The sequence below is a fragment of the Tribolium madens genome, unplaced genomic scaffold, assembly GCF_015345945.1.
Source record: "Tribolium madens isolate multiple individuals breed KSU strain unplaced genomic scaffold, Tmad_KSU_1.1 Scaffold_2;HRSCAF=44;Tcas5.2_LGX, whole genome shotgun sequence".
In the NCBI taxonomy this organism is placed as follows: Eukaryota; Metazoa; Arthropoda; class Insecta; order Coleoptera; family Tenebrionidae; genus Tribolium; species Tribolium madens.
The window spans coordinates 1,804,753-1,829,418 of record NW_025400995.1 but is presented as its reverse complement, the minus strand read 5'-3'; the positions used below and the strand labels follow the sequence as shown (position 1 = coordinate 1,829,418).

Here is a 24,666-nt window from a genome sequence, read left to right as displayed (position 1 = left end):
ATCAAATGGATTTTACCAGTTTTAACAATCTCTTCACCATTGGTTACTTCTCGAATGGTAACAACAATAGTAAAAATGGTATGAGAACGTGAGCTGTGACGGTTTATGTTAGTGGAACCGATATGACGATAATTAGCTCCAATCATCAACATTTCAAATAGTTCGTTGCAATCTTTCACCGGCACTTCAGACACGCCCTTGATGCATGTGGCCCCCTTATTGTCCGGGTCATCGTAGATTCTAAATAAAAAATGGTCTTACTCGAAACCACAAGTGTGTTTTTACCTCAAACAAGGGCTGTCGGAGAATAAAAGGTCGCGGATTTCTTCATTGTATATCTCAACATAGGAAACATTTACGTTGTATTCAACCCCAAGTTGCGATAGTTTATTAAAAATATCAGTCGCCGCCCTTGGTACCATTCCCACCGAAGAGTCCTAAAATGATCATGACAATAATAGCCCCATTGAGTTGCCCATATTTACGTTAATAAAATCAACGGACGGATTGACTGTGTCCCCAACCATGGTGTAAGTTTTGCCCGTTCCAGTCGGTCCGTACGCAAAAACAGTGCAAGTGCACCCTAAGAGCATCGAGTCGACCAAGGGGCGCACAACAACGTCATAAACCTCGGCTTGTGACGCTCCACACCCGAAAACTTTATCGAAAGTATAGTTTTTTTCACTTGCCCCATGCTTAAGCCAGAGTTCGGTTTGACTTGAAAATTTAATAATGGGAGTTTCCTTGGCACGAATTTCACTTTTTAAGTAGGGTCTGTAATGTCGCATTCAATTAATTGAGATGTTTTATTAAAGAAAAAAAATTTGTTTACTTTAACTACTTCTAGAATTTCAACCTAAAACTTCCGCCAAACCTTTCCTCTTAATGCCTCAATGACAGCACACTATGAATTTTCTTGTGCAAATTGAAAATAACAATAAAAAACCAAATTTTATTTTCACTCACTTTTGATAAGTGACATCATGGCGGACGTTGAATTTAAAAACTCCATAAAAACGCCTATCTCATTGGTTAATCGAGGGGTATTCTTCTCTTTTCATTCGCTGGGGCGCTCTGCACCCCGTGTTTAGTTTGTAGTTATTTTTTTGTTTATACACTGACCGGTATAATTATCGCATCACTTAAATTTTAAGATTCAATGGCTAAAGGGTTCTGAAAATAGTAAAAAAATAGTATAATTGATGATATAGAATTATCGAGTAACTCAATCGACTATGGATTTTTCAAAAAAAAATTGGTGTGGATCAAAATCACCACTAATTTCGTAGAGACAATAATAAAAAAGTGCGCTTCTTTCCAGGCTCGAGGAGGCAATACTAGGAATGTAAGAAAAGCTTATCTAAGCTAAAGAACTGATCCGCACGAAATTCGCTTTTTTGTTTCTTTTGACAATCATTAAATTGTAGTTTAATTTAATTAGCTAATCAATTAATTTTGATTCATTTATTTTTTTAAGCATTATTTCAATAAAAAATCACTTTTCTAATGTGACGCGATAATTTTGCCGGTGACTTTTTACAGCAAAAAAAAAGTCAATGTCATTACAGGTAATTATTTCGAAAACGGAGCATTTGCACAAACTTTCAAGATCATATCATCAATCTAGAAGCTTCTTAAAGCAAAATGCAAAAAGAAAAAATCCAAAATTCCAGATGTAGCTAAAGTAAAAATTTACCAAAAATAAAACTCACCTTTGTCTAACATAGACCTGGATGTGAAATAACGGATTATTGCCTTCAGCCATTGTGTATAGTAGACAAGGGTGCAGTTATTACCACTTTTTCAGGTTTTGTTTTAAAAATTAAATCACAAACACTATCAAACACTTTCAAAAACTAAATGACCGTTACAAAGTCAAATTGCAAAAGGAATGCCAATCCGCAGTCACGAAATACAGTAAAAAATCACCCCCACTCGGGGTTGTCGGAATTTATTTTTGTCAATAAAACTTTAATAAAATAAAATACAAAATTTTTAAGTGTTGTCAAGCACATCTAAATTAAAATTTCATAATTGTGCAAAAATGATAGTTAAAACAGCCATAAAACATAATTGTAATACTGGTTGCCTATAATTAAAGTGTAATATAGTATTAATTTTTTGTTAGTTTGTCTGTATTTTGATTTAAACCATAAAAATCCTTGTCCGTGGTAGCAACCAAACCAGTGGTGGAGGACAAGAGGGATGAAAGGGTTCAGTGAAAATCGTTGTACTCCTAATTTATTTTATTTACTTAGTATACACAATTATCTTACAGAATATTACATAAGAACTTAAAGAACGAAAATGCAAGTCTAGTATACTTCGAAAAAACAAAATAACGAGAAATTAAAAAAAACATGTATTAATAGGTAGAATAGACAGTTTTGCGGCGACATTTGATGATGGTCAGAAAAAGAACGATGATTAAATAGTGTGAAGAAAATAGATTTATCACAAGGCACAACGTGTGTGAAAAAATACATTGTTGGAAAATACAAACCGATATGATTAGAAAATAATTTGTGTATTTGAATTGAGCGTAAAATTAAAGTATCACAAGTATTAATAAATACAATACTGCTTTTACAGCAAATTATCTAAGTAAGTATGCATGAAAAGAATGTTTTTGCGTAGTGATAAATATTTTCTCCTTGTGGCATTGAAATAAATGCATGAGTCAGTTTGATCAATGCTAAAGACAACATACAAAACACGGCAAAGATAGCACATAAATAATTTCAAGAAAAGCTTTGTGTATACAGAAAGAGGAACATACATACATTTTTACGAACATTAACCCTAAAAACGTTTTTGTGTTGAACTGCATTTAGGTAACAGTAGCACTTAACTAATTACCCAAAAAATCTATGGTTGTAATCACAATCAATGCTGATCATTCATCCAATCCAATTTCTGACACAAAAATATATTTAATTTGTTGTTATCAGCCTTTTTTACATTTATGACTACAACCAATAGTCAGTACTTTATATTTGAGTATAAAAGTGCTTTAAAAAAGTAATACAAAATACTTATTAATTAAATTCAGTACAAAGTTATCATTTAATTGTAAAATTAGTATGTAGCGTTATTTTATTATTTTCTGCGAGTAATTTAAACTTTTACACCCATTATAAGAGCGAGAGGAAAATGAAAATGGAAATAATTATTTACAAAAGAAATAAATACAGCCAGTTAAATTGTGCACAATTTTATATAAACACTAACACCACTAAATTAATGCAAACATACAAAAAACACTACTCAATTAGCCAACTCTGCGCTTCTGATAATAGGTATAGAATTCAATCTAGGTACAGAAATGATAAGAAATCAAGTTTGATTTGAGATAAGCTATTTTACAGAGGTTTGAAAACGAAACTAAAGTATTTGTGTAGGGCAGGGGTTTTTAATCGCGGCACTCAAACACTTGACTAGTATTCCATTTGAAAAAAAAATTCAAAGCAATTAAACTACGAGTGCCCAAAATGCAAAAAGTACGTTAAAAACGCCTGCCCTGGATGGGTAAATGGGTGCATTCTGGTTGTGACTGGCAGCACAGCCGATGACTAGGGCACACACTTGGATCATGGGTTCACACCTAATCGCAGCTGATATACACATCAGTACGTATGGGTTGGAATGGACGGGCAGGCTGCATAGCCTGAGCCTGTACCTTCTTTCATGCGTCAGTCTCACCTCCTTTTAACCGAAGCCGAGCAAAATCTTCGAAAATAATGTCGTCGTCGTGATCTTGCAAATTATTTTCATCCCTAAATCAACGAAATTAATCATCAGAAATTACCACATCACACAATTGACACATACGCATCCAACTGAATCAAATTGGCGTCGACGGGGACATCAGCCCCCACATCTTTACTAGAACGACGCGAAACAGAAGTTGGAGGGGGTGTTTCTTCCTCGGGTTTGGGGTGCATTAAAATAAATGGAAGTTCGGCTACTAGATCCCTTAAACATGAATTTTTCCCCCAAGTGTAATTTTTATTTTCCTCGACTTACCCTCCCAGAGCTCCTAAACATAATTTTACTTTAACTTTATATTGGACAATAATCCCCAAATTTTCTCTTTGAGACGGATCAGCAACTCTGTAATTGTCTATTGTAAAAATTTGACCAAAGACTTGAAATTAACTCATGCAATTTTACATGAACATGCACGTGGGGTGAGATTCTGGCGATGAAATAAGGATAAGATAGCCAATTAATAAAATTTCGTTTGTCTAATTGTAGAGAAAAAATTAATTGAAAAGGGAGCAAACTAAATGTATTTATGTAAAATGAGTTTACTTAAGGGTTTTTTTTTTCCATTATGCACCAACAAATGCAATCAAATTCTCATAAAACATCGTATTATCACAGTTGAGTTAATTCCGTGTAATTATTACGTGATAATAGAATGTTTTTTGTGTAAACAGTAAAAATGAACTTGCCTCTGAAATTGCCATTTCCATATAATGTGCTGAGCTTCTAAACTAACAAAGTAAATGCATTTCTCGAATTATCATGCACATTAATTATTACTCAAAAAGAAAACATTTATTTCGTTTATAACGTTTCTAAAAAAGCCATGTTAACTTGAAAAAAATCCGAACGTAACTCTCTAGAAACGTGTCAAAAATTCCGTCCAGGCATTAAGCATTTTAAAAAAATACATATATATATATATAATTGGCAAAAAGATGGAGGCGAATGTAACAATATTGTTGACTTACAAAGTGCTCGATGCTAAGTTAGTATCCTCGTGCTTTAATTGTCCGTCCAAGGCGAGGCCCCACTTATCCTTATTATTGGCCAGAAGAGGTGTTAGAGTGAACACTTTGCTCAAAGTGAAGCCTGGGCCGATGGGACAGCCTTCTCTACCCAAACCAAATCAAAAAATAAATCAAAAATATGCACACCACACTTTCAAAATCTGCACACTGCAATCCCATCGCCCTTACTTTGTCGGGCAGCATGCAAAAACCAACACCTAGAAAACTGGTTCTTTGGGATATATTTATATGAACCGTTTTTTTATACTACAATACTGCAATCAGTGACTTGGTTTTTTACTGTCAATGGTTAGGGAAGGCGAGCTGCAGATTAACTCACATAGTGGACGAGGCCAAATTCGTGTCCTCGTGCTTTAGTTGGCCGTCTAAGGCCAAACCTCTTTTGTCCTTGTTATTGGCCAAAAGCGGCCTTACTGAGAACACCTTATTCAACGTACATCCCTGCGGGATCGGACAACCTGCACTACACATACAATACCCTCAATATTTCAAACCCTAGCACAATCGACAGCAGATCATCAAACTGGTAGACGCTTAAAATTGACAAATGCCAACTAAGATTAGGTACCAGGAACATGGAAAAAAATGTTAAAAAAGAAGAAACAAACAAGCTGTATCCTGAATTGTAACGTATCTGTGGTTTTTATTGGCAACCATTACTAAATAATTACGAAAAAACATATACAAAATCATCGGTAATAAATAAATAAGTCAAATGTCAAAAAATAAATGTCGAAATTTTTTGACAGAAAGAATTTTTTTCTAATTTGCGTTTATTAACGTCTTTCAGTAGGAGTCGTTTATGGCTATCTATAAAAGCACTCTGTACTTTAATGAATTTAGGGTTATTTAGATTTTGTATGCCGCTTCTGACTTGTCAGGTAACAAATTTTGCGTTGTTGCTTCGTCAATTTCACGAATTTCGGGCGGAGTGCAAACTAAATTCTGTTGGCTCATATTTTATTTATTATTATTATGTTGTAACACTAATAACTAATAATTTGTAAATTTTATTTTTAATGACAGACGGCAGAAATGATTCAAAAAATCAGGTGGGCGCCGAGTGTTACCAACCGATACCAACTAACAGGCGACAAAAATATATTTTTTTTAATTAAAATAAGAAAAAAGGGGGCGCAAATTAGAAAAAATAGCATAAAATACTCGTTTTATAATGGCATTGGCGCACTCGCCTACGGCTCGATTTCTAACTTGGAATTCGTGCGCCAAATCAACCCTTATAAAACTTGTTCTTTAATATACTATTTTTCACTACTAGTAGTTGTAAAAGATACCATTATTTAGTTTGTCGGGAGGTTGTGAAGTTTTTCTCTCCTAGTGGTCAATAATCATTTTTAATAATGGATTAGAGGTGGGTAAATACTGATATTGGAGGATATTCCATTGATACAAATGTTATTTAAAATTTTTACCATCACTAGTATTTGGAGATGAACTTAATGCAAAGTTAAATAAAAAAAACTTGAACTCTCTTATTCAAAAACAGAATAATCCCACCTCTAATCCTTCTGTATTATTCAAAAACAGAATAATCCCACCTCTAATTCTTCTTTTTATACTCGTTTTCATATTAATGTGCATCGAAGTAGTCGTTGAAAAGGATGTCAACTATACGAAAATTCAAACAATCCTAACCTCAATCTTACATAAAAAATATTTTGCTAAATAAATGTAGCAAAAATAATTAAAATTAACATAGGGTGGCAAACTTAAAAAGTTTTGTCAATATTGATGTGATTAAATTTGTTCTGAATAATATTAATGATGCATTTAGACTTCTACGACCTACTTGATGCACACTAAAATGAAAAAATTATGTCAAAACTGTCAAAACAAATGGGTATATTCCATGTTGAAATACTACCGGTAGTAGGGCATTTTATTTTAACACTTTTTCCCTTTTCTTTGCAGTTTCTTTGTTATTTTAAATAATATATCAAATTATGAAGTTTGAAAATCCTTTAATGGATGCAGAAGTACAAAAATGACAACCTCATTTACGATAAGAATCAAAAATACTTCCAACTCAGGTAAGGATTTAATTACTGTAGGTAATAATGAATTAACAAAAATAGTAGTTGTTACGTCTGAAGCAACATGTCCATTAAGTAAGGTTATATTTTTATCGTTATATTTCTGGCTAGTAGTGAAAAAAATGTTATGCTATTTCCACGTTCCTGGTATCTTAGCTTACTTGGCATTTTTCTCTGGGGCGCGAGTTCTGAAACACCTTGTATAAAAACCCATCGATTTGTTTATTTAGTTGTCTTTCACACTGATTCTGGATTTGACTAAATAGTAATAAATGATGAAAATGTATGACAAAACAAACATTTTGTTTGTTTACATCGCCGATTGACAGTTGTCAACAAACACCTACCACTTTGATAAAGGAGTAAAACAGTTCGTTTTTATTGAATAATGTGAGAAAAACCAACTTACTCGCTTTCCGTTTCGGCAACTATACATTTATACTGAGCGGTAGAAAAAAGGCAAATGTCGGCAAATTGCCGAACGGAAACTTTAATTTTCTTAACGGACCGATTGGAATTGTTGGCTATGTGAACATTGACAGCGATATTTTCTCCATGATGGTAAAGTTCCTTGTCTAACGAAGCTTCTAAATGTAATTTATTCGGACTCATCATAAACTCCTTACTAACTTCAACTGACGGCTGTTCTCCCTGCTTGCTTGGTGCATACATTATCTTACGAATAGCCAATCTGCGTTACGTAAAAGCTTTTAAATTAGGGAAAAAGACAGACACGCACACTAACCGAACCGAATTCCTTTTGTGGGGTTTGTCATCTTGTGATTCGCCAACAAACGCTTTAAGTTCATAATCGACACCACACGGTTTGCCCGTATCGCCTGGAGCAGGCTGAAGTGTTACAGATGCGGGACAATGTGGCGGCAATTCGAAATAAAATGGATAAGCGTTTGGTCCCAATTTTTTAATTAAGCGTTCCTGAAAAAACGCAATCAATTTGTGCCGCCCCAATTCGACTGAAACCCCCCACCTGTAGCCTAGTCAACTCTCTTTTGTTTTTACTTTCCGGTGGGTAAATCTGTTCAGCTGCTAAATACAGGTCTTTACGAAACGTTAAACCTAAAACGTCTAAGTCTTCTCGGCCGTACCTGAACGCAGCCAGGACATGGCCAAAAACTTTCCTATCTTTTACATAATCAGGATCGATGAGAACAACACCATCTAAAAAACGACTCAATCGAGGTGAGGAACAAATTCGAATGCACCCACCTATTGGATCCACGTGGTCTATATGATCCACGAAATCCCGTTTCCCTAAATAAACCGTTATCTGAAAAATCGACGATAAAAAATCAAACGATGTAAAAATCAAAAAATCAATGCGTACCTTTCCATTGGGGGAACTTTTCTTAAAAACCCTAAAAGGATGAAAAAAGAGCTTTTTAAAATCGAATTATTCCATTAAAGTGTAATTTTAGTCCCGCAAGCAAAGAAAAGTGGGAAATTATATTTGTGTCTAATCAAATTTCGGTTAAAAACGTACCTTGTGGCTTGTCTCTTACTACTGCCATCGTCCATATCGGGGCTAGAAGGAGCCAACGTGATGCCAGGGTCTGGTTGACAAAGCGAGGGCACGTTGTGCCCCTCCAGTCTGATCTAGAAATAATTTTCAAGTGAATGAATAAATGAATTTCTGACGCAACGTCTTAATTTATAAATCAAAGCAATAACAATTACAATGAATCAACGCGAAAAATCGCTTTTTAAAACTTCCGCTAATTAACCACAGATTGAATAAACAACGTGTCAAAAATAAACCAACTGGAAGAAATCGCCAAAATATTTACAACGAGAAACCTATTGATCTGGTATTTGCACTTATGATTGGGGACTCAAATCTAATTTAAAACTTTTGTGACAAAGTTAAGATCTCATTCATCGCTTTATTGATCTCTATCCGATCCGCCGAATTTTTTTCAACTCAATTGCTATCTGACAGTTGCAATTCTTAAATAAAATCCAATTTCCATTCATACTCTCACAAACACGGAAAAATAATACAAAAGATTCCTCCTTTCATAAATTTGTCAAACTGTATTTTCCGAATACAAAGGAGAAAACAACTGATCGAAAAAGAATTCGCATTTATATCACGGAAACTGTCAGTAACAGCATAATTACATTCGAATTATAAACACATGTCAGCGAGAGAAAATAAAACAGAACTGCAATACTTGATATTGAATTTTATTTGCGACAATTATTCGATTCATTAATTCGGAGACACCTGTTGGTAATATTTGACTCTACCAACCGTGCAACGAAAATTACCCCAAAACCAGTTTTGAAACGGCTATTTCAGTACTCAAACTGATCACACAGACTTTTAAATATGATTAGTGTCCCGTGCTAATTCCATTTGCTAAAAACAAGGAACAAAAGCTGAAAATTTAAATGTAGGGTAGTGCGAGCGTGTTAAACACAAAAGAACATAATAATATCGCGAAATTTAATTAAAAGCCCGGGCTTTTAGGCCGCTGTATTCGAAAATTTCCAGTCACGGTTATCCGGCGCTGATTTTTTATATTCATGCTGTTGACGCAAGCATTAGTATGCAAGGAAATCGACGTTTAAAAACAAGCAGATAAACAAAGGAAGAAAATGATTTGAAACTCGCCATTTCCATAATCGTAACAACAATGACATGAAAATTTACCAGTGATAGACCATATGTCCAACTCGATAAAATCTAATTAGCGTTTGATAAAACTAAAAATGGAAAAATCAGTCGATTCGTCGCCGGTGCCACTTGACCGATGATTGATTCAAATGCTAAGGAAACACAAATAAATTCGAATTTATTCAAATAGACGCACCTAGCAACTAGTCTAAACTCCACATAAAATGGATTTTCGAGCTTAAAACGCAATACACCAGACAATACGGACAAAAATAGCAACAAAATATCTGAATCATCATTACATTCAAATGCACCCTTTTGACTAATCAACAGAAAATCAACTCGGATGTATTACCACTTAAATAAATAAATGTGACGTCTTGAAAACCACACCGCAAACGATAACAACGACAAAAACGCTAGAAAAACCCCATTGCGGGCCCTGCTACCTACAACATCGGATGTAATGCTAAATCAATAATATTTATATTTATCTCTACGATAAAATTTTATTTTTAAATATTTATGCGACCGTGTAATCGTAGAAAAAATACTGTATACAACGGGGCCTCAACAATTACTTGAAAGGTTTCGCGCCCCAGAGAAAAATACCAGGTAAATGTTAAAAAATTTCGAATTATGAGAGTTTAAATTTTGCACTATTTATTTCTGTTAAAAAAATAATTTTCCAAGCTAGTTTACTAAATAAAAACATATACAAAATGGTTATAAATGATTTTCATCTAGCCAGCTGTGAATTTTCCATGTAAAATAAAAATGCCGCTTTAAGAAAATAGGGGTACCTACTTGTTTTAACTCAAAATTAAAAAATCGCCTTCAATTATAAACTTGTTTTCTTCCAAAGTATACATTACTATCAATTATTATTGGAAATGGGTTGAAACAATCAAAGTTTAATTAACAACAATTTATTATTAATTAATAAGTGACACTAATGACAGAACTAAAGCTTTGAAAAAAGTAGAGCGGCACAAATAAAGTTACATGAAAAAAAATTCCAAAGTTGGCTAGATGAAAATCGTTTATAAATAGGTATAAAAATGTCAAATGTCAAAATTTTTTGACAGATTTTTTCCATGTTCCTGGTATCTTATCTTACTTGAAATGTTTTGTGGCACACCCTGTGTATATGATCGGGAAGTGATGTTTCCCTCGTGCTGATTTCGTTGATGAACCGGTGTAACGAGCAATCAAAGAGCCGCTATTACATCACGTGTTGGTGTAACGAGGTGATCAGTTCGTTTATAGGGCCAATCGGGTGCAAGTTTGAACAATATTTTCTGATCAATTAGCCTGATGTTTGATTAAAAAGCCGAAAACCACACAACTCACCTGTTTGTCAATTTGATTGTGGCCCATCCGAGCATTGTACAAGTTTGCAAACCAGGCGAAAAAATGACTTCTGTGCATTTTACCCGAAATTAAAAAAAATCATAATGACGGACCTGAAACGACAGTCTGAATTAAGTTCAGTTAGTTGCAAACCAAATGTTAATTGCCGTGAAACTTTCGCTTTGATGAAGTTTTCGATTGATTTTGATGAAAATTTAAGATCGGACTGATTAGAATTGAATTAATGGCCTTTGGGGAGATAACCGAGTTGTGGGTTTGGGGCTTTTTAACTTAATGTCCTTTGGTCAGAGATAATTCTCGTTTCTCGGCTCTTCACTTTCATAATTTATAAATCAATTTCAAGCTAAACACCGACTTGATGAAAAGATAGCTGAAATTAATTTCGGAAGTTTAAAACAAAACGGAACTTGAGACTTGTTTGTTTGAGATGTCAAAGAGGGAAATATGATTCACCCAGTAATTACAGGAGACTTTTCTGGGTGAATTCAGATGATTCAGAACTTTGAGGTGGGTTTTGGAGCGGTATCTGTATAACATTATCTTTATTTGACTATTAAACACACACAAGGGCCAATCAAAATGGGGTCTTCACATCTTTATGAGGCTTAATTGACTACAATGCGTCATAAAAACTGCTGTGATTTCAGAAATACGTGAATAGTTTTTATCAATCCGCTCCAGAGAATGCCTTCCAGTCCTGAATCAATTTCCTCGTCCGTCCTGGTCTAATTAAAAGGGGTCTGTTTACGAACGGCTCATTAATTTAATAGCACATAAATCCAAAAGCAAATCTCGAAACTCTGCGGGCAAAATTTTACAGGTTATTAAAATTCTTCACACTCGTTACAAACCAACAAAAATAACCCAACGACCTTCAAACTCAAAAACAAATTCCGAAAAACTCATTTTCACTTACGTGTACACTATTTTCCTGGAAGTGCCTAAAATTCAACTGTAGACGTTTAATGCACACCAACAAAACTACACTACCCCAGGAGGTGCTCCAAAACGTGTGATTTTCAATACTTCAAGACCAACCGGTGAATATCCACAAAACTCACGATTTCACTACCCCAAACAATTCGATGTTGTGCCCATTAGAACACCTTGGGCCTTGTCCAACTTCCCAACTGTGAAACTGGGGAGTGGAGTAGGGATATAAAGTAACTGAAGCGCATGCTGATTCAGGACTACCAACCAACCATGATGGTAAAACACACCCACAAAAACACAATTTAAAGCCGCCGTGCCCAAAACAAACTCAAAATAAACACAAAAAAAATCAAAAAATTAAATCCATGACTGGGAAAAAGTAGCTTGGTTTTGAATTCGTAGCCAACTTAATGACACTTCTAGGGGAATTTAATCAAATCATGACGCGCGCTTCACCCAAAATTTGAATTTTAAAGTTGTTTTAAATAAATTTAATCTTGTTGAGAAATAATTTGTATCAATGGAAGGGTTAGGTGTGATAAATGGGGGCTTTACAATGGTATTGTGAATATGTTGATTGTGATTTTAATTTTTTTGGTCACTCCCAATTGTGACATGCGCAGTGGTGAGTTGCTACGAGTCGCTACCGTGGCGTATTCTGTCATTGGTGTAGTCGGTACAGTTCGTTTTCCTGTGATATTTTACTGTGAAATTCGCAATTTGCAGGGTTTTTAAAAGAATCGTTAAGTTTTTAACAAAAAATGTCGACGTCAGGTGACTTTGGTAATCCCTTGCGAAAATTTAAATTAGTTTTCTTAGGAGAACAAAGTGGTAAGTGTTGACGTTTCTTGATGAGTTGTAAACTTTCCTAGTAGACTTGATCAATAAATGTCATATTTCACAATATTCAGCTTATTTGTTTTATAATTAATCGATTGACAAACTCTAAACGAGGGCTTCGTTTTTCATATCGATTTTCCCGACTTGACCACTCGTCATCCTACATGACAGATCATTTCTAGGTTATGTTTTGATAATAGTGATAACTTATATCAGCATTCATCATCACTATGAATCACATTTTTCACCCAAACTTTTTTTTCAGTTGGTAAAACATCCCTAATTACGAGGTTTATGTATGACAGCTTTGATAACACCTACCAGGTAAGTCCCACAAGCTCTGTTATCACATCAATTCCGATTTCCATCTAATTGGACCAAAAATTTAATATCAAGCTCGTAAATTTCACAAAATAATTAGACTCGCTACCCTACCTTACTAACGAAACGGTTTTAATTTACCATAGCTCAAATTACAATTTAAATAAGTAAATTGATCGCTTTAAAACTTTAAATCGATACAGTAGGCCGTGTGAACTAACTCCTCCCATTCAATTACAAAACCAATCAAAATCAAAAATTGTCTCAAAGCGATTTTCAATTGTTTGTCACAGCAAGCCGTGACTAGTTTTAACAAAAATGGATCGATTCTACCTACATGTTACACCTACTGGAATTTGATAAGTTTACGCGGTTTTATAGATTCAAGGTGAAGGTGTTTTTTTATCCTTTACTCAAAATCTTAGTTGGTAACCTTGTTACACTAATGGGTACTTTGTAGGCGACTATAGGAATTGACTTCTTATCAAAGACAATGTACTTGGAGGACAGGACTGTGAGGTTGCAATTGTGGGATACAGCCGGACAGGAGCGCTTTAGATCATTAATACCTTCCTACATTCGTGATTCAACCGTTGCTGTCGTAGTCTATGACATAACAAGTTTGTATCATTTCGGGGGGAGTACCGGCGGTAATGAACTTTTTCTAGATGCCAATTCGTTTCATCAAACATCTAAATGGATCGATGATGTGAGAACGGAGAGAGGCAGCGATGTGATTATAATGCTTGTGGGCAATAAAACAGATCTTTCTGATAAAAGACAAGTTAGCACGGAAGAAGGCGAACGAAAAGCGAAAGAACTAAATGTCATGTTTATTGAAACTAGTGCGAAAGCTGGATATAATGTTAAACAGGTAATTGGGGTTGTTTTGTGTTATTTTTGCTAAAATTCGTTTCAGTTGTTTAGACGTGTCGCCGCTGCGTTGCCTGGGATGGACTCAACAGAAAACAAACCACCAGAAGACAGTATCCTTTTAACAATGCATGTGCATGATTTTTATTTTGCACTTTTATTTTCCTTAATGTTTTTTCTTAGTGCAAGAAGTTGTGTTAAAAGACACACCAAACGAAGTTAAAGATCCAGACGGAGGCTGTGCATGCTAAATCAACTTTTTTACTTTGTGTAGACCCTACAAATATAAATCGTGACAAATTCGAGAATTTCCACAAAACTTTGTAAATATTAACAGCTCAGTTGAGTTCGAGAATTTGTCATCTGTGTTAACTGTCATCTTAATAAAAGTATTGCCTTAATTATTTAGGAACTATCGTAATATATTATTTATGTGTAAACTACATATTTAGATATTCTTTCGTTATAAACAAGTTTTATATTATCGAATCAGTTTTTAACTTAGTTGATTTAACACATTTAGAAAAAAAATCAATCAAAAAGGACGCCGTTTATTTGAACTAAATTATCGGAGAATTCAATAAAAACATATCACTTAATAGTTTAAGCCATTTGATAATCGGTTCAAATAAATGTTGACTGTGACCGTGCCTGAATCACACCAACTCACCACTTTATGTAAGTTTCAACCTGCAATATGATATCGTCGATATTATGTAAGCTCAATTTGTGATGATGAAATTTAGGTGTTAGCACATTCCTTTTTTTGCTGATAAAAAAAAAACATTTTTAGTGTCATAACGCACAATGAGATTGGCCCAGCTTTAAACATTATCTTGGGACAGCTTGCATGTTTAGTATGCTGATTGCTAATTAGTTCCTTCTGTACATATTTGCCCAGCAATATTGGATGTTTATACTATTTTTAATATAACAAGATACTAAAATGATGTATTATTTTACTTGCAAGCTTTGGTACAAAGTGGTGCGATTAATTTTAGGTTTATTGTAGTAATTTATTGACATTGTTAGCATTTAATAAAGTTTTTCGTAATGATTTGTGCATGTTGCAAGTTTGGGGAGGTTTTCCTTAACAAGGGCGCAGCGGTGGACTTACAAACACAACCTCAGCTTCAAAACGACCAACATGACTCAGAAGGGGGCTGCATGTGCTGAAAACCTAGAATTAATTGTTCGAATTTAGTTTAAACTAACAACCAAAGTAGCCTCTGCCTATGTTGACGTTGAAAAGCTATAAGTGTGACATTTATTTGCGATTGGCACTTTATGTGTGGCATGAAACATCCACTGTTACAATTAATTGCATTTTCATGTAACGAGACTTAAACTGTGTATGAGGTGACCTGTAATTTTTCTATTAAAATCATTTTGCTTATTCATTTGTTGTCGATTTTTAAGCTCAACTCGTGTTATTATATATGGAAATGTAAAATCAAATTATAGCTTCGGCATTGATGATGTATCATTGCACCTAATATTACAATAATTACAAAAGTCTGATGTACATAAACCCTCATTTTCGGGATGCTATTGCAAATTCCACAGCTAACATTCTGTTTGTTACGTTGTTATGTACTATTCAGTTTTTATCAAAAAATAAAGTACATTTTAAAAACGGACTGTTCTTAAATAACCCCAATAAAACACAAAAATACCAACAAAAATTTTATTATCGTCATTATTACAAACTAATAAAGTCGGTTTCCTATCAAAGTAGATAACTTTTGAAGGTGGGTTGCCGCGTCTTGTTCAAAACAGAATTGAGTTGTGCCAAATGATTCAAAAACCCGGGATTGGGGTACACCCGCCTCTTTTTAAACACAAAATCCAGCGCTTCAGCCGCATTCATACCTTTGTAAATCATGAGATATGCAATAACAAAGGTCGCAGATCTCGATATCCCGACCACACAATGCACTAATACTTTTCCTAGAATCGCAGTAAAAATAATTAATTCAATTGATTAATTAACCTACCGCCGCTCTTAACAGCCTGATCGATGAATCGCGCTGCTATATCAAAATAAACAGAGATATTCCAAGAAGGCCTATCGTGTCCCGGTATTCCCAGATATGTTATTTTCGCATCTTTGTAATAATATTGATTTGTGTTGACTTGGTACTCGTCGATACCTTCCGCCGCGTTCAAAACATGCGTGAAGCCGTTCCGTTGCAAAAACCGCCTGTCTTTGGCCGCATATCTGGAAAAAAGCACAATTTACGGGCTTTCACCCAACACAGGGGATTTACTTGTCGCCCAAATAGAGACCAGTGGTGATAAAATTCACATCATGTGCCTCGGATACTCGCGTTGAGTAATTTGTAGGCACAGTGTAGTTAAGACCGTCTAATAAATCGCTCAAGTAACCCCCGGTTATAACTTCTTCGGTTTTGGGCCGGAGGGTGCCCTAGAAACGTGGTTAATGTCCGTCAAACAACCGAAGACACTGCTTACGTTGTAAACACGTTCACGCCACATTTTTGCTTGTTTCACTAGTTATCGGTTCACGTGTGTGGGTTAAAAATACTAGTTAAATGAAGAGAGTTGGTAAAATTGGAACACACGCAACGGACCACTTCCAAAATAGATTTTTTGATGTTTTGCCAAACATTTACAATGGCTAATACAACGTAACCAGTGAATAACGATGAATACGCATAAAAGGGAACGCAATTAATCACCGACATTGAATTATTTCGCGAAACATACAATGGGAGAAAAAAAAACTACTTAGTTATAATAAAACATTTTATTTCTCAATAAATATGTTCTAGTGTTATGAATAAAAAGAAAGATAACTAAAATAGTTTATTAATATAAACTATATATAATTTATTAATACAATAGTTCATTCTTATAGTCAGACTTTGAATCAGGGAAGTTCTAAGTTAAATGAATTTATTTACAAATTTCCTTGCATCCCTGAAATGATATCCTGCGATCGAAAAAAAATTAGAGTAGGCGCTGATTAAAATCCTTGAGGTGGCAATCCTGATTTTTGACTTCAATGTCAGCGGAAACAAAATTCATTTTGAGTGAAATAATAATGTTATTACAAAAATGCTGTAGAAGACGAAAATGGTGAATGGTCATTTACATTCAAGTTTGTGTGGAAAATTCCCAGCAAAAATTGTTGCCAACTGTAGAATATTAATCGTCGCATACCCTAATTATTTTTTTTCGATCGCGCGGTATTTATTGCCTTATTGCCTACATTATTATAAATTAGTACTTGTACAGAGGTAGTAGTTTGCATTTTAAATTAGGCACACTATGATGTAAGAAATTCAATAAATACTATTGACAATCACTAACATAAAAATATATCAATACTGACTGAAGTGAAATAACAGAAGTAACGTAATATCAATAAAATTAAAAAATAATTTAATAAATACTCATTAACCTTACTTTACAATAATACAGACTAGTCATACGAATTATACACATATCTTATACATATAACGGAGTATTATCAAGTCAAGATTCAAAAAAAAAAAAGAAATATCAACGAAATGAGCCACACAAAATAGGAACTTGAACCTCATTACCATAAAGATCAGTGTGAAGGCATCCGAAATGGTCCCTAATTGAATAAGTCTACACTCGCAAGCCCATCGCTATACCACTAAAGGAGTCTCTTGGTAGTGGTGATAGTGATGGTGTATGTGTTCATGGACGTGGTGATGTTCGTGTCGCTCCACCCCCAAGTTGGGTGTGGAGGGCGTGCTCGTGGTCTTCTCCTTCGTCGAGTGAAAATGGTTCCCTTTGGCCTTCTCCTTCGTGTTCAAATTCGAGGAGAACTCCTGCTCCAGCCAACGCACCACCTGCGCCATGGCCCTCGCCTGGTCCTCCTGCCGGTTCTTGTGTCGGAGATGGTGCGGCGACGACGTGTGCCCCGTCACCACATGGGGGCTCTTTTTCACATCACTAACACTCTTTTTTGGCGTTCTTTTGGTCGGTTTGTGCAGCTTGTTCTCGTCGTTTGTGATCGGATATTGGAGGAAGTCGGTGAGGTCGTTCTTGCGGTGCTTCCGACACTTTTGTTTATTTAACGCGATTTTTTTATTCGACACGCACATTACGGCGTCGATTAGTTTGTCGTATTGGCAGTGGGTTTGGGGGAGTTGAGTTGTGTTTTGAAGGGACGCCAAGTCCACGTAGAAGTGCGTCGGGTCTACGATGTTCGCTAGGTACTGCAGCGGCGACGGGGACACCTTGGGGCTCCGCGGGGACTTCTGGGGCGCCTCCAGCTGACGCGTCTGCGTCCCAACATGGTTGGAATGTTTTCTACAAAAAAAACTACTGTATTTCTCACAAACAATTTTTACACATTTAAATTTTTGGTGACCTTTATTATTGTCAGGTTGGTGGTTCCTAATTTAGTACACACCAACTTGAGATGCTAAATGAAATGGGGATAGTTTTTTTTTTCTTTTGCATTTACAGCAAAATTCAGACTTGGTGTAACACAAACGAACGCAAATGAGTTAAAAAGTGCTACAAGTGCAAAACTAATTTGAAACCTTGTGATAAAACGTATCTACAGTTGAAATTTTGTAACCACACTTTTTAAACTAGCACTTCGACGACTGTGATCAGTGTCACGGAATTTTATTTCTTTTGTTTTATCTATTTTAAAACCAACTTGATCCGGTAGAGGGTCCAATTTCAGTAATTATAATAACATAACCTTACTTCTTTTATAACAAAACCAATGTAATTTTTCCTTTTTTTTTGCAAATAAATTTCTTAAAATGATAGAACAGAAGCTGTGTACTTTTGGTCTTTACCCCACTCTAATATAAAAATCACCAACTTTAACTAACATCTGGTGAAGAAACAAAATGTCAAATGAAAACAATTATTTCTAATGAACCATTGTTTAAAAGTGCAAAGTGGGTTTAAAGGCATTAATTAAGAACCTTTTTTTAATTTTATCTCGCAATAAATATTCGAATTCTTCAACTTTTCAAAACTTACCAACTTAACAAATTTAAATTTACCAGATTTTCAAAATTCAATCATTGTTTTCGTATAATTTGTGTGAAATATTAAGTAATTTGGGGTTTTAAAACTTTTAATTAACCCAAAATAGGAAAAGAATTTTTTGGTTGAATGCTGTATTTAGTACCTGGGCGTTTGAAAACCTAGGTTGTTCTTGTCCATGTTGGCTTGTATGATCTCGAGCAGCTCCTGGCGCTGCAAGGAGCCCGACCTCTTCTTCGGCGTTTTCTTTGAGCAGTTATTTTCGTTGCAGATATTCGCGTCTTTTATAAATAAATTTGGTATAGTGTATCTAGGACTGGTGCTTCTGTGGCATTTCTTTTGATGTTTTTTTGGTTTATGTCGTTCATTATCCGAGCATTCTCCTTCCTCTTCGTCAGTTGTTAAGTTTCCGGATATTCGACTACAAGCGTCTGAGCTGTCATCTGATACGAAAGGATTTTCTTGATCTTCTTCTTCGTGTTTGTTGCAACATTGATGTTTTTTATTTTTCGATTGTCTTCTACCGTGTTTTCTTTTTTCGTTAATACCTTGTCTTATAGTCACGTTTAAGTCTCTTTTATATCGTATACTAGTTTCTTGTGTTTTTTCATTGTTATTGTCTTTTTGGTTGATAATTGTGGCACTTACGTGCTTACGTTGGTCAGGTGATACGGTAAGTTTGACTTTGATTGTTTTGCTACCGTAATGGGGCACTTTAACCGACGATCCTAAAGCTTCGTAAATTGTCGTTACTAAACCGGCAATGTCCTGGAAACAAGTTGAAACAAAATGCTACTTAGTTAAACTTGTGCAGATCCGTTTCAAAACAATGAAATAAAAGAACGTTGTTGGTGTAAATCTTGTAATAATATACATCTCACGGGAATATAAATAAATGACAAGGCAAGGAGTGAGTAGGATGTGATTCTAATAGCATCTAAATGTAATTTCTCTTGTAAACAAAGTAAGTTCAAAGAGAAGTTAGATCAAAGCGTGCCGCGCTACTTATAAATTTTACATTATAGAATGATTTATGTAATTTTTTTGGCAGTTGAAGATTAAAATTCAATTACTTACATCCTTAGTTATTTTCCCGTAGCCATCAAAGTCGTACAAAGTAAAAGAAAATTCCTGTCGCTCCTGTCCTGACTTTTCCCCATCTTCCACCGAAACATCACAGGAAAATTCCTGTTGAAAATTCTGAGATAGAATAAGTTAGTACGAGGCGTTACAGTACCTCAAAATTGAGATGGTGTTGAGGTTGTTTTTTCTCGGGTGTTGGCGTAGGAGTGGTTTCGTCTTGCGATGGCAAAGGTGGTGTTGTTGATCTCAACCTTTCATTACCGTCAACTTCTGACCCTAATCGGCCTAGAAGTTCTTCCGTATCAGACACTTTACCATCACCACACTCGACTGTAATAAAAAAAAAATTCAACTTTAAAGTATGTTGAGGTCTGAAATGAAAGTAAAGAATATAACACAGAGCGGAGGAATGCGCACGGCTCCAGGCATCTGAGGAAAGTTACAATTAAATAACTATTTGGAATTCAGATTAATTACGATGGAGCGGTTTTTGTTCGAATGCGTGACTGTATTTGATGGCGAGATTTGAGTAAATAAATAAAAGTTTTTGTTTATTTTGCAATGATCCTTTTATCGTCACTTAACACATCCAGTTTCACAAGGTTTTGTCAAATAAAACGAAAACTCGAAACAATTTGCAATTAAAAACACTGAGCGGCGGCATGTTCTTTGTAAAGGAGTTATTTCAAGGTATCTTAACTGTAGAAATTCTTTTGCTTTGGCTGTTAAAATAAATGTGACGTCATGACGTTGTTGGTGGTATTTAGGCGGTTGCCTTTTAGCCAAGTCTAGACCACATTAAGACTTTCTTTCACCGTAATTAATTCGGATTACGCTCATCCTCGATTATTACGAAATCAATCGGAAATTTCGAAAGTTTTCGACGGACAAAGGCCCAGGTAATGCAGTTTTATGGCTTCGAAACTGACGAGGTCGGAGAGCATTCATAGCTTCTAGGAACAGCCTGAATTGGGCATGTTCGGAAAAAACTGTGGGAGGTTGGTTGTAACTTAATATTTACCGGCAGTCAAGCAGAAAAAGTCTTTTCCAAACGCATTCCTCCATTTCTACCATTATAATTATGAAATAAACTCCCAATGTTTAAACATTTTCTTTAATGACTAACGGGAATTTATACGTGGCGCCAGTCAACTCTTTCCCGGAACTTGATGTCGGCACCTTTGATTCTAATACTTGGATAAATATTGATTTAAGCACATAACAAAACTACAATACTACACACAGTCGGCCTTAACTTTGATATCCTTATCAAACTATATTAAATATTAATCAACAAAGCGACTAAAGCAAATAAAATAACACTAGATTTATTTAAACACAAGTGAAGTGGACGGGACCTTTTCAATTTTCCCATCTGGATTCTGGATAACTAATGACGAAATTTTTAGTGTCGGTAACAAAATCCGTCACAGATCGTTATCCAAATGGAAAAATAGGTTACGGAATAAACAAAACTATAAAATCCACAAGCGTTAAATTATGTTTCATTAGGTCCTCCACTTAATTGTTGGAAATAAAAATTTCTCTAATGAAGCGTTACACTAATGCAGGAAACTTACGGTAAATGATATTTTTGCAATCTCAACATCCGCTAGTTGCTTTTTCTTCGGAGAAAGTTGATATCTCCCGAATTTATCAAACCGGAAAAAATAGTTCAAGAGCCAGTTTATTTATTAGAAACAATTAAGATATGCTATCTAACCGAAACCAATAAATTTGTGTATAGGTATACGCAACACAGAAAGCCGCTCGATGTTGTGCTCTGATAAAGAGTGATAAAATTCTCTGAAAAAACAACCCCAAAATCATATTCATTTGTGGGAAAAGGAATTTATTCGCACTAAAATTAACAATCCAAAACAAATAAACATATTTTCATTGAGTAAAAGCCATGGAACTAGGTGGCCTGTTTAAATATTCGCAATTTATAAGTCGTTTTATTTTTAGAGAGTTTAAATTGCAAATTGGCGCCAGTAAGTCGAATGACCTGTGGAAAACATTTGCAGTTTTTTGATCGGGATCAAGTAGTTGTGGTGATAATGACAGTTTATTTTATTTCTCCACGTGTAGTGTACCTAACAAGTTATCCGTAAATAATTTCATGCATTCTTTGAGATTAAGTCAGTGAATAGTAAAGCATAACAAATCGTGATTGCCAAAAATGAGAAACATCACAAATCAAGTCAAGATGCAAGAAAATGCCGCCGACAACAACATTGTTGCCAGATCATTCTGTGTGTGACTTCGGCCCATTAATCTCCTCGAAATCAAGCACAAGCCGCGAATTTTCAAAATCTATTCATTAATCGAGAAAACAAACCCATGTGTCAGTCAAGTGCAGGTGGCTTTAAATTTTAAAGGCTTGATCGCCTCACCTGAGAATTGTTTATATCCGTTGAGAAACTTTGTTTTCCACCACTTCACTAAATTGTTAGCCATCTGTGAATTGTGCATCAATAATAGCCAGATGTCCATCACAAGAGTCCTCACATCACAACGCGATATTAGAGAGGCTGCGACGTTGACGTTATGGTCACTACTAGCTCCGTGAAGAGAGTACCGGCTCTATAGTACGTTCTCCAATGAAACATCATTGTAACTCATGCGGTTCAGGCACTAGCCGAGACGGCAGATAAAACTTGGTCGACGTGTACGCAACTAGAGGAGCCAGGTGCAACACCCTACTCTATAGAGATTGGCGCGGCGCAAACAACACCAGTAGCCACACTGAGTGGGGGTAGATCACACGGGGGGCTCACATCGCCAAACTACATTTCACTAAATATTAACAAATATCAAACTAATTACACCCCATCGACGAGCGCAAGCGCAAACATCACTACCCCATCGAATCACGCCAAATTACCCCCAATTACTAGACGAGAAAAAGGAAGACTCCTTTGTTTTGGATATCCAGTTTTATGAGCCATTAAACGTAATGGATTGGAAGACTATATACTCATTTATGAATAATTCAAATTTCATATAAACAAAGACTGATGGGGCTCTTGAAATATGGAAGACTTATTAATATATAACATGATAGTAATGTGGCTGGGCAGATGTGGCTTTCAGCGAATTTCTTTATTGAGGTGGTTTCGCTTTTCAGTTGTAAACTGTCGGCCTCGGCAAAGGAAATCCATGACAGAGATAGTCGGGATTTTGAAGACCGCTTACTGTTCTTTAGGAGGGGCGAGGGAATCAGAGAAACTCAGCCGCCGATGGAGAGGCAAGGGGCGAATCACAAGCGGCGCTCTGTGGCTTTAGAGATCAGCGCGGCACCAATACAGTTTTTCGTTCACTATTTCCGGATAAAAATATCTATAAGAGAGATCACTTAAAATATTACCGTGTGTTGTCAACACAAAACCGAAATGGGTGAAACCCTTTTTCGGGGGTGTCGGGGTGAAGAAATTTACAGCCGACAAATACAATGAACCTGGACAAACAAAATGAGAAGGAAAAAATTAAAGAGGCTTTTGATCTCACCGCCCTGTTATTACAAGTTTCCTTTACCGTTAATTATACATTTTTTGATTACCCACTCGGCCAATGCTAAATAAGAGATCCAAAAACACAAACTTGACTAAATCGTATTATAGGACCGCCAGCGGAATATAAGTGTTGTTTTTTTTTACATAAATTTGCATTTTATTAATATACGTAATAGGGGCTAGTTTTACTTATTTGATTTTTTTTAATATAAACCTAAGAATTCTGAATTCGATTAGATGACTCTGCCCTTAGCTTTTACATCTTGTCTGTAAGATCAAAGAAGCCGCTGGAACGTTGCTTCAGCACTCTGACCGCCAGCTGTGGCGGTAAAACGATTCAACATGGCTGCCGTATGTCAAGTGTACCACAAATATTTTAGGCAATTTTTTGTATTATTTTGACGCCACTTTAATTGATAACTGATAAGAAAATCGTCTTAATTAAACGATTCAGATATAATTACTCGATTTTGATTCATGAATGGCTTTAATTATGTAAGTGGATAGTCTCCATTCATTATCACTATGTTAGGCCAAGGCTTCTTAACTATATATAACTCGATAAACTTTGACAGGTGACGTCACGTTTATCAATAAACCCGGCCTTGTGATTGGTCCAGCGCAGCCTTGGTGCAAATGAAGATCACCGTAACTGGCAACCACAACCACAATAACTATTGTTCGTAGCCTAAAGGCTAGAACATAGCCGCGTTGAGAGTTCTAATTTAGTCTTTTTTCCAAATTGTGTTCTTTTACCGCACAAAAATACGAAATATAAATAAAAATCAAGAGCGTCTATTGTGACATTTATGACAGAACGCATCAAACTTTTTAATTAAAATGCTATTTCTGGCGCCGAGATTCATTCTATTTAAGTATCAGAAATGACGAAATATCGTCGAGAGTCGAATTTTTCTTGAAGGACCACTATTTTAATAGTTGATATCCGCGCTGTATAGTTCGTGCCGAGGCGGTGAGATCAAAGAGGCGGCTTTTCGATTGAAGTCGGACAATTACTAACTGGCCTTGAATTAGAGAATCCCTCACACCTCCCTCGACCGCTGACCGGTCAACGCGCGCTCACTCTACTCCTAACCGCGCTACTCTAACACCAACATATCTAAAAACCCCAATATACATTCTTAATCGAGGTTAAATGACTATTGTCATTCGTATAGTCGGCTAGACATCAGAAAACATGAATTGCCCTCTATTTCTCATAGAAG

The 24,666-nt window shown here is 35.5% G+C and overlaps 5 protein-coding genes across 11 annotated transcripts in view; 1 reads left to right on the top strand and 4 right to left on the bottom strand.

Moving 5' to 3' along the window:
• The window catches only part of LOC123006688 (kinesin-like protein KLP2), a 3,853-nt gene extending 2,088 nt beyond the window's left edge, over positions 1 to 1,765 (bottom strand). The window contains exons 1-4 of the mRNA XM_044401368.1: positions 1,713 to 1,765; positions 486 to 717; positions 286 to 437; positions 17 to 240 (exon numbers count right to left, since the gene is read on the bottom strand). Coding sequence (XP_044257303.1) covers positions 17 to 240; positions 286 to 437; positions 486 to 717; positions 1,713 to 1,765 — 661 coding nt within the window. The remainder of the gene's footprint in view (positions 1 to 16; positions 241 to 285; positions 438 to 485; positions 718 to 1,712) is intronic.
• Positions 1,766 to 2,231: 466 nt separating this feature from the next.
• Positions 2,232 to 12,005, bottom strand: LOC123006749 (beta-arrestin-1-like). Of its 6 annotated transcripts, XM_044401481.1 has the most exons (14): positions 11,856 to 11,999; positions 11,782 to 11,806; positions 10,845 to 10,957; positions 8,355 to 8,467; positions 8,199 to 8,229; positions 8,081 to 8,141; positions 7,842 to 8,032; positions 7,599 to 7,789; positions 7,263 to 7,544; positions 5,119 to 5,262; positions 4,740 to 4,883; positions 4,027 to 4,113; positions 3,832 to 3,975; positions 2,232 to 3,776 (listed from the first exon to the last, which is right to left on the bottom strand). In XM_044401481.1, exons 3-14 carry the CDS (start codon positions 10,920 to 10,922, stop codon positions 3,686 to 3,688), a joined length of 1,557 nt encoding a protein of 518 aa, XP_044257416.1. In that variant the 5' UTR covers positions 10,923 to 10,957; positions 11,782 to 11,806; positions 11,856 to 11,999; the 3' UTR covers positions 2,232 to 3,685. The 6 variants fall into 6 exon arrangements, with proteins under 6 accessions (XP_044257416.1, XP_044257415.1, XP_044257420.1 ...); XM_044401480.1 differs by having other exon boundaries at positions 11,782 to 12,005; XM_044401485.1 differs by lacking the exon at positions 10,845 to 10,957 and having other exon boundaries at positions 11,856 to 11,997.
• Positions 12,006 to 12,433: 428 nt separating this feature from the next.
• LOC123006750 (ras-related protein Rab6) lies at positions 12,434 to 15,469 on the top strand. Of its 2 annotated transcripts, none has more exons than XM_044401487.1 (6): positions 12,434 to 12,629; positions 12,904 to 12,962; positions 13,420 to 13,579; positions 13,628 to 13,833; positions 13,879 to 13,945; positions 14,938 to 15,469. In XM_044401487.1, exons 1-6 carry the CDS (start codon positions 12,560 to 12,562, stop codon positions 15,006 to 15,008), a joined length of 633 nt encoding a protein of 210 aa, XP_044257422.1. In that variant the 5' UTR covers positions 12,434 to 12,559; the 3' UTR covers positions 15,009 to 15,469. The 2 variants fall into 2 exon arrangements, with proteins under 2 accessions (XP_044257422.1, XP_044257423.1); XM_044401488.1 differs by having other exon boundaries at positions 14,016 to 15,469.
• Positions 15,470 to 15,505: 36 nt separating this feature from the next.
• LOC123006751 (dual specificity protein phosphatase 3-like) lies at positions 15,506 to 16,521 on the bottom strand. The gene is made up of 4 exons (XM_044401489.1): positions 16,308 to 16,521; positions 16,103 to 16,260; positions 15,830 to 16,053; positions 15,506 to 15,782 (listed from the first exon to the last, which is right to left on the bottom strand). Exons 1-4 carry the CDS (start codon positions 16,329 to 16,331, stop codon positions 15,562 to 15,564), a joined length of 627 nt encoding a protein of 208 aa, XP_044257424.1. The 5' UTR covers positions 16,332 to 16,521; the 3' UTR covers positions 15,506 to 15,561.
• Positions 16,522 to 16,593: 72 nt separating this feature from the next.
• On the bottom strand, positions 16,594 to 22,793 carry LOC123006748 (protein naked cuticle). Its single transcript, XM_044401479.1, has 5 exons — positions 22,322 to 22,793; positions 20,080 to 20,255; positions 19,920 to 20,030; positions 18,988 to 19,610; positions 16,594 to 18,143 (listed from the first exon to the last, which is right to left on the bottom strand). The coding sequence occupies exons 1-5, from the start codon at positions 22,419 to 22,421 to the stop codon at positions 17,474 to 17,476; spliced, it is 1,680 nt and encodes a 559-aa protein (XP_044257414.1). The 5' UTR covers positions 22,422 to 22,793; the 3' UTR covers positions 16,594 to 17,473.
• Between the last annotated feature and the right edge of the window lie 1,873 nt (positions 22,794 to 24,666).

Excerpts from the sequence above, each read along its gene's own strand:
- LOC123006751 (XM_044401489.1), bottom strand. The coding sequence starts at position 16,331 with ATGTGGCGTGAACGTGTTTACAAC. Across the intron at positions 16,054-16,102 it reads GGTCTCTATTTGGGCGACAA|ATATGCGGCCAAAGACAGGC; the intron begins GTAAATCCCCTG and ends GCTTTTTTCCAG. Across the intron at positions 15,783-15,829 it reads TCAGGCTGTTAAGAGCGGCG|GAAAAGTATTAGTGCATTGT; the intron begins GTAGGTTAATTA and ends CTGCGATTCTAG.
- LOC123006748 (XM_044401479.1), bottom strand. The coding sequence starts at position 22,421 with ATGGACATCTGGCTATTATTGATGCACAATTCACAGATGGCTAACAAT. Across the intron at positions 20,256-22,321 it reads CGGATATAAACAATTCTCAG|TCGAGTGTGGTGATGGTAAA; the intron begins GTGAGGCGATCA and ends TTTTTATTACAG. Across the intron at positions 20,031-20,079 it reads AACACCATCTCAATTTTGAG|GAATTTTCCTGTGATGTTTC; the intron begins GTACTGTAACGC and ends AATTTTCAACAG.
- LOC123006749 (XM_044401480.1), bottom strand. The coding sequence starts at position 10,922 with ATGCACAGAAGTCATTTTTTCGCCTGGTTTGCAAACTTGTACAATGCT. Across the intron at positions 5,263-7,262 it reads GTTGCCGAAACGGAAAGCGA|TGCAGGTTGTCCGATCCCGC; the intron begins GTAAGTTGGTTT and ends TTGTATGTGTAG. Across the intron at positions 4,114-4,739 it reads AACTTAGCATCGAGCACTTT|AGTTGCTGATCCGTCTCAAA; the intron begins GTAAGTCAACAA and ends AGACAATTACAG.
- LOC123006750 (XM_044401487.1), top strand. The coding sequence starts at position 12,560 with ATGTCGACGTCAGGTGACTTTGGTAATCCCTTGCGAAAATTTAAATTA. Across the intron at positions 12,630-12,903 it reads TTTCTTAGGAGAACAAAGTG|TTGGTAAAACATCCCTAATT; the intron begins GTAAGTGTTGAC and ends CTTTTTTTTCAG. Across the intron at positions 13,580-13,627 it reads CGTAGTCTATGACATAACAA|ATGCCAATTCGTTTCATCAA; the intron begins GTTTGTATCATT and ends AACTTTTTCTAG.